The sequence below is a fragment of the Pristiophorus japonicus genome, chromosome 1, assembly GCF_044704955.1.
Source record: "Pristiophorus japonicus isolate sPriJap1 chromosome 1, sPriJap1.hap1, whole genome shotgun sequence".
NCBI lineage: Eukaryota > Metazoa > Chordata > Chondrichthyes > Pristiophoridae > Pristiophorus > Pristiophorus japonicus.
Genome location: NC_091977.1, coordinates 225,831,062 through 225,845,273, shown reverse-complemented (window position 1 = coordinate 225,845,273; position 14,212 = coordinate 225,831,062). Strand labels below are relative to the sequence as shown.

At 41.4% G+C, this 14,212-nt stretch overlaps 1 protein-coding gene across 4 annotated transcripts in view; it reads left to right on the top strand.

Annotated features, from left to right (window-relative positions):
• Positions 1-14,212, top strand: part of unc45b (unc-45 myosin chaperone B) — a 136,805-nt gene that overhangs the window by 84,149 nt on the left and 38,444 nt on the right. For all 4 annotated transcript variants that reach the window (XM_070887163.1, XM_070887173.1, XM_070887182.1 and 1 more), the window contains exons 10-15: positions 2,903-3,203; positions 7,937-8,031; positions 9,825-9,966; positions 11,261-11,401; positions 11,993-12,120; positions 13,012-13,078. In XM_070887163.1, the coding sequence (XP_070743264.1) occupies positions 2,903-3,203; positions 7,937-8,031; positions 9,825-9,966; positions 11,261-11,401; positions 11,993-12,120; positions 13,012-13,078 (874 nt within the window). The remainder of the gene's footprint in view (positions 1-2,902; positions 3,204-7,936; positions 8,032-9,824; positions 9,967-11,260; positions 11,402-11,992; positions 12,121-13,011; positions 13,079-14,212) is intronic.

The window sequence follows — 14,212 nt, the reverse complement described above, 5'->3', positions numbered from 1 at the left end:
TACCTCGGGTAAGATAATAATCAATACTCTAGGAAGATCAACAAGAGAAATCAACCCTAGGACTTTCTGATCTGCATGCATTAGTGCTATACTGAGTAATGTCAGCCATGGCTCAGTGGTTAGCATTCTTGCCTCTGAGTCAGAAGGTTGTTGGTTCAAGTCCCACTCAGAGACTTGAGCACAAAAATCTAGGCTGACACTCCCAGTGCAGTACTGAGGGAGTGCTGCAAAGTCAGAGTTGTCGTCCTTTGGATGAGATGTTAAACTGAGGCCCCTTCTGCTCTCTCAGGTGGATGTCAAAGAGCCCATGGCATTTTGAAGACGTGCAGGGGAGTTATCCCTGGTCTCCTGGATAATATTTATGCCTCAACCAACAATCACCAACACAGATTATCTGCACGTTATCTCAGTGTTGTGGGAGCTTACTGTACACAAATTTGTTGCCACGTTTCTTTCATTACAACAGTGGCAGTACTTCATTGGCAACAAAGTGCTTTGGGACATCCTGAGGTCATGAAGGGCGCTTATATAAATGCAAGTTCTTTCTTTTTTTCATAATAGAGGTCTTTAAAATTATGAAGTGGTTCAATACGGTAGACGTAGAGAAGATGTTTCCACTTGCGGGGGGACCAAAACTAGGAGTCATCAATATAATATTGTCACAAATAAATCCAATAGGGAATTCAGGAGAAACTTCTTTACCCAGAGAGTGGTGAGAATGTGGAACTTGCTACTACATGGAGTTGTTGAGGCAAATAGCATAGATACATTTAAGAGGATGCTAGATAAACAGATGAGGGAGAAAGGAATAGAAAGGATATGTTGATAAGGTCAGATGAAGTAGGGATGGAAGGTGACTCATGTGGAGCATAAACACCTGCATGGATCGAATGGCCTGTTTCCGTGCTGTAAATTCTTTGTAAATTGTCTTTTTGCCTTTGACCACGCACTGTAGAAGTGTTTTTTTTAAGTACATGCTTATTATGATGAGTATTATTTTTGATGGGGAAAGCAACTTTGAATGCCAGTGTTAAGGTCAAACACTTTCAGGACCAATGCATTTTAGGCAGGTGCAGAGTAGAAGCCGCCTTACTCTATCCTAGCAACATGCTTTATGTCCAATTTCAAAAAAGCATCATCTACTATACTACACTGAATTTTTCCCATTTCCTGCACATGGCGTTCCTGAGACCTTTTTGATTTTCTGCCAAATTATAAAGAATGACTCCCAGTAATGTGTGTTAAATTGAGTCTTTCTATGGGGGAGCGGGGAGGTGGGGGTGGGGGGGAGAGCAATAGATTATAAATATCACATAAGAAATTATTTAATGAGTTATTTTTTCAGAATACCTAGCTGGGAGGAATAGTTCTATTGAATGTTTACTTTTTAAAGAAAGGAATGTATTAAAATGTTTTCAGGTATGCCATTGACAGAGATGGGAGATCGGAGTCAATTTAAGCTCCACAGCAGGTTTATGAAATTACATTTTTGTCTTTTGGGGAGAGAAAGAAAGAATTTGTATTTAAACAGTGCCTTTCACATCTTCAGGATGTCCTAAAGCGCTTTACAGCCAATGAAAGATATTTTGAAGTGTAGTCACTGTTGTAATGTAGGAAACGCGGCAGCCAATTTGCGCAGATAATGGGCGGTTGTGTGTCACATTTCTGTACTCATGGGATTTGGATTTGAGTCTTTTGGAAGATGAGGGGGAAATGCATCGAGGAAAGAATGAATCATTCACGCACTCAGAGGGTCTTCACTGTAGAGGAGACGACAATAAACAGAAAGCTCCAATAAGACGTACCCAAACGCTAGAATTTTCATGGTCGGGAAAAGTCATAAACAGTTTGTACCAGCAGTAAAGGGAAGTTACGTTACTCGTATTCCAATGACAGCTAGAGAAGTATACAGGGGTGTTGCAGTAAACAGCACGCTTTGAACTCAACAAACTATTCAATAAACCTTACTTGCTGAACAAAAGGTGACCTGTCTTACTACAAGTCATTATATTAGGATAGACTTTTTCTCCACGAGATTTATAGCAGGAGATATGTTTAGGGTATTCAGATTACAGCAGAATAGTTTGTGTTAGTCATTCTGAAATTCCTCCTGGTAAATGACTGAGAGTGTAAGGTGCTGGTTGATTGGAGAGCTTGTTTAATGATTATAAAGTCAATCAGCTGATCCCACATCTGAAGATTTTGCAATAAACATTGTACTGGAAAGATTGAAAAGCAAGATTTTAATAAACGTGTGAAATTCTGCTTTGAAAATGTTCAGAGCAATATGATTTGTACAAATGAGGGGCCTGATCTATTTGTATCAGGCCTCACTGTATCTACCTTAGGTTTGGTCCTTCAGGGTTAATGGGACAGTTGTGGGGAAAGAAGAGATAGCTTGGCTGAACTCCCTTCAAAAAATGAGTATTGAAAGAAAGCATTTATATAGCGCCTTTCATGAATACCGGACATCTCAAAGCACTTTATAGCCAATGAAGTACTTTTGAAGTGCAATCACTGTTGTACTGCACTGAACATAAATTGTCTGCCAACTTCTTTGCATTTATTTTTCACCTCAAAGAGATTTGAGTAATGGAAAAAGCTACATTAAACATCACGAAACACTAGTACTGAAACAGCAACTTGCATTTATATAGCGGGGATGTGCAAGAGGCCAGAATTGGAGGAGTGCAGAAATCTCGGGGGGTTGCAAGGCTGGAGGAGGCTACCGGACCGGGAGTCAATGTAGATCAGCGAGCACAGGGGTGATCGGTGAATGGAACTCGGTGCGAGTTATGACATGGGCAGTTTTGGATGAGCTCAAGTTTACCAAGGGGTGGAAGGTGGAACCAGGAGGAAACTAATGCTAATGTTTCCGTACATCTGCTTAATGACACTACAGGAGCAAGTTTGATCCTCAGAGCATGGAAAAGAACCTGCACGCGATCCAGTGCATGTCTGCACTCCTTCAGGGACCCGTTGATGTTGGGAACGCCATTCTGGCTCTGCAAGGAGTAATGGAGATGATGGTTGCATTGTGTGCTTCAGAGAGGGAGATTGACCAAATGGTGGCAGTAGAGGCCATTATCCATGCAGCAAGCAAAGCCAGCAGAGCAAATTTCATCATTTCTAATGGAATCACCTTAATGAAGGACATATATAAAAAGTCAACTAATGAGAAGATCAAAATCAGAGCTTTGGTGGTAAGTTTCATTGAAGAGCTTTGATGTCTTTTGGACAACTCTAAGGAGACTGGGGTAGAGTTTCTGCTTGATTGCACTGGTATTTTCAGCGCAATTCGCCCAAAATTGCGCTGAAAATATTGCCGAATTTGAAGCACTAATCATGTTCAGCGCAAATCGAATTTCCGCAATGTGTTTCCACCAGTTTATAAAACATTGTGCTGGAAGCCGGCCCCGCCCACAAAACTAGCCACGCCCCCAGATCAAATTAATCACCACGGCGAGTTTCTGCTAATTGAACTTGTTTGCAGGCCTTCCAGGAGGCTCTGAACATTAAGCTGGTTCTTTTGGGGACAAGGACACTAATCGGCAGGTTTTAGAAGGTTTGGAATGTAATTTTTTTAAATGTACTAAGGAACTGACTACTGTACCCCAAGGTAAGTAGCAAATGGTTCTACCTGTATACGTTTTTTTTAAGTCATTTTCAGTTAGTTTAAATTGGGTTACTCACAGGTGGTGCTCTATACACTCTGATTAAAAATGCTATTTTTTTGTGATAAATCCATTTTCAGCTGTATTATTCAAACTGCACCAGGTTACCACTCTTAAATATATCAAGGAATATTTTCGAAAGCAAATTTTTATTTTAAAATGACGTTCTAAAACACTGCCCGATTGTGCTGGTTCATGGCAGATTTTGCATTCAGCGATATGCAAATGAGTTTGAGCAGAAAGTCGGGCAAAAAACACTTCTCAAAACGGGTGCAATTTTGGGCGCAATTTGCGCCCGCTCACTGATTTCAAAATTCTCAATCTTATTTCAAATCCGAAACTCTACGCCTTTATGTTTTGTGTGGAGGGTTGTTTTGTAAAATCAACTTATTCTGAACTCGGTTGGAGTGAAACCATATTGCCAAAATATTGTCAATATTCTCTCTTTCCTTGCTAAGTAGATAAATAGAATAATGTTCGCTCACATTATATGGCTTGGGTTTAAAAAATCAGCCCCTTTGTATCTGCCAACACTGTCTGAATCTCTTTATGCTTTCCAAATCAAGTTTTGGCTCTCCATATATCACACTCCATTATACCCCATTCAAAGCATTCCTGTATCTTACTAAGCTCATTTTACAAATTACGTAGAATTTACAGAAACTGTCCATTTGGTCCATCTGGTCTGTACCGGTGTTTTATGCTCCACACAAGCCTCCTCCCACCCCTCTTCATCTCGCCCAATCAGCATAATCTTCTATTTATTTCTCCCTCGGGTGTTTATCTAGCTTCCCCTTAAATCGATCTATACTACTCACCTCAACCACTCCCTGTGGTAGCGAGTTCCACATTCTAACCACATTTTGGGTAAAGTAGTTTCTCCTGAATTCCTGATTGGATTTATTAGTTACTATCTTATATTTTTGGCCTTTAGTTCTGGTATTGTCCGCAAATGGAAACATCTTCCCTACCTCTACCCTATCAAACCCGTCATAATTTTAAAGACCTTTATCAGGCCACCCCTCAACCTTCTCTTTTCTAGAATAAAGAGCCCCAGCTTGTTCAGCCTTTCCTGATAGGTATAAGCTCTCAATTCTGATATCATTCTTGTAAATCTTTGTTGCACTTTTGCCAGTGCCTCTGTATCTTTTTTGTAATATGGAAACCAGGAGTACTCCGGTACTTTAAAGTAATATGATTAGTATGTTTTTGCAGTTAGTCCTATCCTATCTACGTCACTCTCCTCACCTTCCATACTATGTTCCATCAGTTCAGCCCCTGTATATCTGCATGGATTCATGATGCTCTCTGATTGTTCTAACTTGGGGTGAAATGCCTGTTCTTTGATTGGCACCTCTTCTCAAGCGCAAGACTAAGATCAGTACCTCAGTGTGTTGAGGATTACGGGTGCACTAGACAAATGATTCAGCAGTGCAGTTGTAAATTACTGTGTTACTAACCCATTGTGCACAAAAAGACCTTTTGCGCCCCAAAGATTTAATTGAGGTGTTCAAAATCATGAAGGCTTTGATAGAGTAAATAAGGAGAAACTGTTTCCAGTGACAGACGGGTCAGTAACCAGAGGACAACAACAACACCTTGTATTTACATAGTGCCCTTAACATAATGAAAAGTCCCAAGGCGCTTCACAGGAGCATTATGCGATAGAAATTTGACACTGAGCTGCAGAAGTAGAAATTAGCGCAGGTGACCAAAAACTTCGTCAAAGAGGTATGTTTTAAGGAGCGTCTTGAAGGAGGAAAAAGAGGTAGAGAGGCAGAGAGGTTTAGGCAGGGAGTTCCAGAACCTAAGGCCTAGGCAACAGAAGACATGGCCACCAATGGTTGAGCGATTACAATCAGAGAGGTTCAGGAGGGCAGAATTAGAGGAACGCAGACATCTTGGGGTTGTGGGGCTGGAGATTACAGAGATAGGGAAGGACGATGCCATGGAGGGATTTGAAAATAAGGATGTCAATTTTGAAAATAAGGCATTGCTTAACCGGAAGCCAATGTAGGTCAACGAGCACAGGGGTGATGGGTGAGCAGGACTTGGTGCGAGTTAGGACACGGGCAGCCGTGTTTTGGATCACTTCTAGTTTACATAGGGTAGAATGTGGAAGGCCAGCCAGGAGTGCGTTGGAATAGTCAAGTCTAGAGGTAACAAAGGCATGGTTGAGGGCTTCGGCAGCAGATGAGTTGAGGCAAGAGCGGAGACTGGCGATGTTACGGAGGTGGAAATAGGCGGTCTTAGTTATGCTGCGGAAATGTGGTCGAAAGCTAATTTCAGAGTCAAATATGACATGAAGGTTGCGAAGAGTCTGGTTCAAATTTAAGATAATTGGCAAAAGAACCAGAAGGGAAAGTAGGAGAATTTTTTTAGGCAGCGAGTTGTTGTGATCTGGAATACACTGCCTAAAAGGGTGGTAGAAGCAGATTCAATAGTAACTTTCAAAAGGGAATTGGATAAATACTTGAAGGGGAGAACATTGCAGGGTTATGGGGAAAGGGTAGCCGGCACAGGCATAATGGGCGGAATGGCTTGCTCCTGTTCCTGTGCTACTACCATGGAATGATTTTGTTTCTTTTGTTGCCAGATTTCCTTTGCTTTCCCTGAGGTGCAGCTACATAGGTACTCAGAGCCCTCTAGTACCTCATTTATGAAATCATTCCAAACCTGCGCGCCTGGCCTATGCATTTTGTGGCAGCTGAGAATCTTTTTGTTTTGCAGCATTTCTTTGTATGAATGCTTTCAACACCTTGCAGTAAAATCTTTGGCAAGTAATCAGATAATCTAAGTTGGCCAGCTATATCTATTGAAGTCCACGAGTGGTGATTCTTGTAACTTAGTTCCTTTTGTTTATTCGTACTTCTCAGATGACCAAAATAACTTCCTGTCTATCAAAGCTGTCATGTATTCCACTGTCATTGTAACCCATGTATAAACTGACCTAAGTTGTACACCATGAGAACATTGACCACTAGGTGGTGAACTTGTGGGAGACACTCGTAACCTGGACTTTCAGGTATAAAAGTGGAAGCTCCACCCACCTTCATCACTTCAGTGCTGGCTAATAAAGGTTACTGGTCACAGAGTGACCTTATCTCAAGTATGGGCATCGTGTGCATTTGTACTGTATAGTAAGGACATATCAAAAGCTACCTCCCCAGTCCTACAATCCTCCGAGATCTCTGTACTCCTCCAATTCTGGCCCCTTGTGCATCCCCGATTTCCACCACCACCATTGGCAGCCGTACCTTCAGTTGCCTGGGCCCTAAGCTCTGGAATTCCCTCCCTAAACCTCTCCAACTCTCTGTCATTCTTTCCTCCTTTAAGCCATTCCTTAAAACCTTGTTCTTTGACCAAGCCCTGTCCAATATCTCCTTATTGGGTTCGGCGTCAAATTTTGTTTGATGAAGCTCCTGTGAAGCACCTTGGGATGTTTTACGACGTTAAAGGCGCTCTATAAATACAAGTTGTTGTCTCCCTTAAAGGGGCAGTACCTTCAACCAAAAGTATACAGAACACTTTTTGGAGATGGAGAAGCCCAAGCATAATTTTGACTAGGTCACCAAGCACACGTGTCACAGTCATGCGATGCCTCGCATACCATACTTGGCTGGGACATTGAATAAATTTAAAACAAAAATAGACAGTTTCTTAAACAATAAGTGGATAAGGGGTTATGGGGAGCGGGCGGGAAAGTGGAGCTGAGTCCATGATCCGATCAGCCATGATCTTATTGAATGGCGGAGCAGGCTCGTGGGGCTGTATGGCCTACTCCTGCTCCTATTTCTTATTTTCTTATACTTGGCCAACCTTTTGGATTTGCTTACAAACATTTTTTAATGAAGGTCATGCCCTTTTAATCTCCTTAGTCTCAGTTGGTATATGCTGAATTTAACTTTATTAACAATAATGCTGCTCTTCTGTAAAATAAATTATAAAACAGATTTAAATAACATTTACATTGGATTATTTGCACATACTATTGGTGCTTTTTATTCACATATTTTCACAAATTAAGGAATATTTTAACACTTGCTCTTTTTATGTCAACTGCCTCCATCATTCTGTTGTGGGATTAAAATGAAAAAGAGCATCTCTTCCCAGGACATATTTTATTATGTCTCCTGAAATCAACTTTATTGATCTATACATGAAAGGGCTGATAGTAATTTTCAGTGACAGGTATTTGCTGATTACCTGGTTGAAGAGACGCTATTTAAATATATTTAAAGTTTTGTTTGTATTTCCAATAGGGACTGTGCAAGCTTGGATCAGCGGGAGGGACTGACTATGCTCTGAGGCAGTTCTCTGAAGGATCCACTGAAAAGCTTGCGAAACAGTGCAGAAAGTAAGTACATTAATTATAACATCAACAGCTTGTATTTATATAGCGCCTTTAACATAGCGAAACAAATCCACGGTACTTTACAGGAGGGTTATCAGACAAAATTTGATGCCGCGCCATAAAATAAGATATTAGGACGGGTGACCAAAAGCTTTGTCAAATATCTAAGTTTTAAGGAGTGTCTTAAAGGAGAGAGAGAGGTTCAGGAAGGGAGTTCCAGAAGTTGGGGCCTGGGCAGCTGAAGGCAATGGTGGGGTGAAAGAAATCGGGGATGCACAAGAGGCCAGAATTGGAGAAGAGCTGAGATCTTGGGGAATGTAGGGGTGGAGAAGGGTACAGCTATAGGGGGTAGGCGAGGGGCGAGGATGAGATGGAGGGATGAAAATTTTTAATTTGGGGTGTTGCTGGATCAGGTGCCAATGTAGGTCAGTGAATAGGCTTCCATAGTTTATTTTTCTCTGGTGGAACATCACAAGATTGTTTTTTTATTAACTCTGGATTGCCATGATATATTGGTTTGTTGGATATTGAATTGTTTATAATCTGCAAGCCTTGTTGAAAGCTTAGTTAAAAATGGTTTCAAGGGGCTGGAAATTCATCAAAAACTGCTACCACCGGTTTGCCGCCAAAAAAAATACTATGACTCGCTATGATTTCGAGGCGGAAGATTCATGAAAAAAAGGGAAAAAATCTGCCCGGCGGGAAAAATTGGCGTTGCACGAAGATTCGCAGTGTGAACCGTGATCCTCGTCAACTTTACTCCAAGGCTGATACCGCTGCGAGTTGGACCCAGGGAGGGGGGAAAACACAAAACATATTTTTCCAAAAAACAAAAAATACAAATCGCAAAACATTCGCTTTGGTAGTGAATCGCTGCAAAAGAATTTAAAAATAAAAAATTTTAACTTACCTTTTTGCAGGGTTTCATACCAACCGCCGTTCCAAGGGCTGCTCCGACAGTTTTTTCTTCTGCGCTTTTTTTCCCCCATCTACTGGTCACCGCTGTGACCAAACTCGGGCGGAAGTGCTTTTTCCAGTCTTGCACGCCGGCGGCCCGCTCCCCTGGGGTATTTCAAAACCGCCGGCGGAAGAGTTCAATTAATTTACCGGCCAAAACAACAAAATACCGCCGACAAACCCGGCGTAAGGCTGATGAATTTCCAGCCCAAGATCTTTTGAAAAAATCTTAATCCTTTTATAAAATTTCTTGCAGTTAGAGGTGTTTCCAATTAATCAACTAACCAAATATTTAATAAATGAAAAACTTTATATTGTATAAGAGACATCGAAGGTTACTCACAGCTTGGGTGATGTGGTAACATATGAATTCATGGATGAAATAGGTAGAAAACAAGCTGTTAATTTCAGTTTATTTTCTATATCTTAAAAAGAATAACATTCTCAGGAATTAGGCTATATCATGAAGGCTGGGATAAATAAAAGTACTTGAGAATATTTTCTTTATATATGTACATATAATGTATCAGCTGTGTCTCACTCTCGCCTCTGAGTCAGACGGTTGTGGGTTCAAGTCCCACTCTAGAGACTTGAGCCCAAAAAACTAGGCTGACACTCCAGTGCAGTACTGAGGGAGTGCTGCACAAGTGGAGGTGCCTTCGTTCAGATGAGATGTTAAACTGAGACCCCGTCAATTCTCTCAGGTGGATGCAAAATATCCCATGGCACTATTTCGCAGAAAAGAAGGGGAGTTCCCCTCAGTTTCCTAGCCAGTATTTATTCCTCAATTAATGGAATTAAATGTTTTAACCACTACACAAAATGAATTGCTTATTTAGGTGGTTATGCAACCCGAAGATTGACACTCGCACGAGAAAGTGGGCGATTGAGGGCATGGCTTATCTGACACTGGATGCAGATGTGAAAGATGACTTTGTGCAGGATGAGCCAGCAATGCAGGCAATGTTTGAGTTGTCACAGGTAGATGCTGACAATAATTTTAATTTTCATGTATCACACAGTGTTACACTCTCCTCTATATTAAAGAAAGATGAATCCTTCGATGAGTATAGTAGCATTACATTTTTAATTTGTTGCATGAAAACAAGAAAAAGTAAGTATTTTTATGGTGTCTGTTGTTGATGTTGAAGATCAGCCAGGATCTCATTGAATGGAGGATCAGGCACAAGAACCGAATGTCCTGTTCCTGCCCCTATTTTTTATGTTCTTATATTATTATAACATTGCATGTCAGAATATCATTTTTTCAGCTGTGTGTATGTTGCAAGTCCTGAAGGATAGACAGTGCCGAAAGTACTCAAAGTTATGCAGTAAATAGCTTATGTTAAAAGAACGTTAGAGGAAGTTTGATTACCAGTCAGCTATTAAGGCTGAGTGGTCAATTTAATAAATTTCAATTTTCCAAGTCGAGAGACCCTATTAAAATTTGTTTGTATTCAATTAAGGAAACAAATTTAGAATCATTGGAATAAAAGTTATGAAATTCAAGTGAGTCCACATTAAAATATTCACATAATCTTGAATCTCTCTTTTTATCTCATTCTGACGATTCCTTGGGGTTCAACCGAATATTTATTCAGCTAACAGGACAAATGTAATAGAAGAAATAAGAGCAGGAATCGGCCATTCGGCCCCTCGAGCCTGCTCCTCCATTCAATAAGAGCATGGCTGATCTTCGACCTCAACTCCACTTTCCCGCCTGATCCCCATATCCTTTGATTCCCTTAGTGCTTAAAAATCTATCGATCTCTGTATTGAATATACTCAACGACTGAGCATCCACAGCCTTCTGGGGTAGAGAATTCCAAAGATTCAACACCCTCTGAGTGAAGAAATTTCTCCTCATCTAGATGGCCGACCCCTTATACTGAGAATGTGCCCCCTAGAATCTCCAGTCAGGCGAAACAGCCTCTCAGCGTCGATAACCTGTCAAGCTCTCTAAGAATGGGTTTGCCTCTCTTGTATGGGGTGGGGCTGCTTGTTGATAATGATCGTGTCCAACAGGATACCAATATTCATTGTTGAAATATGGTTGAAAAGAGATTAAAGCAACTAAATTATAGATTTGATTTGTCCAGGCTAAGTCAACGCGTGATTAATTCAATCACAATCTTAATAGATTTCCACCATTGGGGAATTATATTTACTTTATTAATTATCTTCCTCACATAAAAAAAATGTTGAATTATGCAGCCTTTAAATGTGGTTATGATTTACAGAGTGTGTTCCTATATCTGTTCTTTCTTTCCGACAGTCTGCTGACAAGACAATCCTTTATGCCGTAGCATTGGTCATGGTGAACTGCACAAACAGTTACGATGTAAAAGAAAAAATACCAGAGCTGGTTGAGTTGGCAAAGTTATCGAAGCAGCACGTACCTGAAGACCATCCAAAGGTAAAACAAAAGAAAAAACTTGCATTTCTATCGCCCTTTTCATGATCTCAGGACGCCGCGAAGTGCTTTCCAGCCACTAAATCATTTTTGAAGTGTAGTCACTGTTGTAAGGTGGGAGATGCGGCAGTCAACTTGGGCACAGCAAGCTCCCACAGCAACAGATAATCTTTCTCTTAGTGATGTTGGTTGAGGGATAAACATTGGCCAGGACACCGGGGAGAACTCTTCGAAATAGTGGCCATGGGATCTTTTATGTCCACATGAGAGAGCAGACGGGGCCTCGGTTTACTGTCTCATCTGAAAGACGGCACCTCTGATAGTGCAGCACTCCTTCAGTACTGGCACTGGGAATTTCAACCTAGATTATGGGGCTTGAGTCTCTGAAGTGGAGCTTGAACCCACGACCTTCTGACTCAGAGATGAGAGGGCTACCCACTGAGCCCTAGTATATACAGCTGATTGGCTTTGATTCTACCTCCCCACACTCACACACACTTTGCTTTTTATACCTAATAAGTTGAAAGTAAGAAGGAACTAAGAAAATGTGAGATTATTGTAAATGTATACTGATCATCTCTGGTGCATTTACAGGATAAAAAAGACTTTGTGCAGCAGCGTGTGAAGCGGTTGATCAAGGCTGGTGTTGTCTCAGCCCTTGCTGTCATGCTGAAGGCAGACAGTGCTATCCTGACAGACCAGACCAAGGAGCTTATGGCGAGGTAAGGTATACTTTTTTATTTGGCCAAATATTTAAAAGGAATCGTATACACAATTGCATCTGAATAGGCAGATTAAGCCTCAATTTAACGAAACATGTCACCTCCAACAGTGCAGCACTCCCTCAGTACTGCACTGAAGTGTCAGGCTAGATTATGTGCCGTAATACTACAGTGAGGCATGAACCACAACCTCCTGACACAGAGGCAAGAGTGCTGTTACTGAACCAGGCTGGCACATCAATACTGTAAACCAATGTAACACTACCATTTCCCATAGCTAGCTACCAGGGTCATTCTCATAAAGAAAGACTTGCACTTATACAGCACCTTTCATAATCTCAGGATGTTTCAAAGTGCTTTAGTGATGTTGGTTGTGGGATAAATATTGGCCAGGACACTGGGGAGAACTCCCCTGCTCCTCTTCGAAATAGTGCTGTGGGATCTTTTACATCCACCTGAGAAGGCAGATGGAGCCTCGGTTTAAGGTCTCATCCAAAAGACGGCATCTCTGTCAGTGCAGAACTGCCTACATACTGTACTAGGAGTGCCGGCCTGGATTTTGTGCTCAAGGCTCTGAGTTCAAGTCCCACACCAGAGACTTGAACCCACATCCTTCTGACTCAGAGGCGAGAGTGCCACCCACGAAGCCATGGGTGACATCTTAAAGATGCAGCATGTGAAGTGCTTGATCAAGGCTGTTGTCTCAGCCCTTGCTGTCATGCTGAAGGCGAACAGTGCTTTTCTGTCACACTGTATCTTGTGTACTGAGCGTCATCAAAGAACTGTGTGATATTGTAGTATAACTGAATACCATTTTCAGGTTTTTAAAAAATGCAGTGTTATTCCTTTTTCTAAACTGCATCTACATCTAATTTCTCTCTGGTTCTTTAGGGTATTCCTTGCTTTGGTTGAGGATGTTAGAGATCGTGGCAAAATTGTGGCACAAGGCGGTGGAAAGGTATTTAAATTGAATTGCATTGAGGATGTTTTCCCTGACTTGGGAGTCTAGAACCAGGGATCACAGTCTCAGAATAAGGGGTCGGCCTTTTAGAACTGAGATGAGGAAAAATGTCTTCACTCAGAGGGTTGTGAATCTTTGGAATTCTCTACCACATAGGGCTGTGGGTGCTCAAGGCGTTGAGTATATTCAAGACAGAGATCGATAGATTTTTGACACCCTAAGGGAATCAAGGGATATGGGGATGGGGCGGGAAGGTGGAGTTGAGATAGAAGATCAGCCATGATCTTACTGATTGGCGGAGCAGGCTCGAAGAGCCAAATGGCCTACTCCTGCTTCTATTCTTAAGTTCTTATTACATCAAGCCTACAGCACAGAAACAGACCATTCAGCCCAATTGGTCCATGCTGGTGTTTATGCTCCACACGCGCCTTCTCCCACCTCTCTTTAGCTCACCCTATCAGCATATTCTTATATTTCTTTCTCCCTCATGTGTTTACCTAGCTTCCTTTTAAATATATCTATGCTATTCGACTCAACTATTCCATGTGGTAGCGAATTGAATTGATTTTTTGGTAACAGAGAGAGTAGACAATGGTAATGTAGTAGATGTAATTTATCTAGATTTTCAAAAGGCCTTCGATAAGGTACCCCATAATAGACTAATGAACAAGGTCAGAGAATGCGGAGTCAGGGAACAAATAGCAGAATGGATAGCTAGCTGGCTGCAGGACAGAAAGCAGAGAGTAGGGGTGAAAGGTAGCTATTCACAGTGGTAGAAGGTGGGTAGTGGTGTTCCACAAGGATCAGTACTGGGACCACTGTTGTTCACAAATTATATTAACGATTTAGACTTTGGAATCAAAAACACAATTTCTAAATTTGCAAATGACACAAAATTGGGCGGGATAGTCAGTACTGAGGTGGATTGCAACAAATTGCTGGAGGACATTAATAAACTTAGCATATAATTGGAAAATGAAATTCAACACAGATAACTGTGAGGTATTACATTTTGATAGGAAGAATAGGGAGGCCACATTACTTGGAGGGCGAGAGTCTAGGTGGGGTAGAGGAATAAAGGGATCTTGGAGTACAAATACACCAATCACTGAGAGGATGAAATTGCCCCTC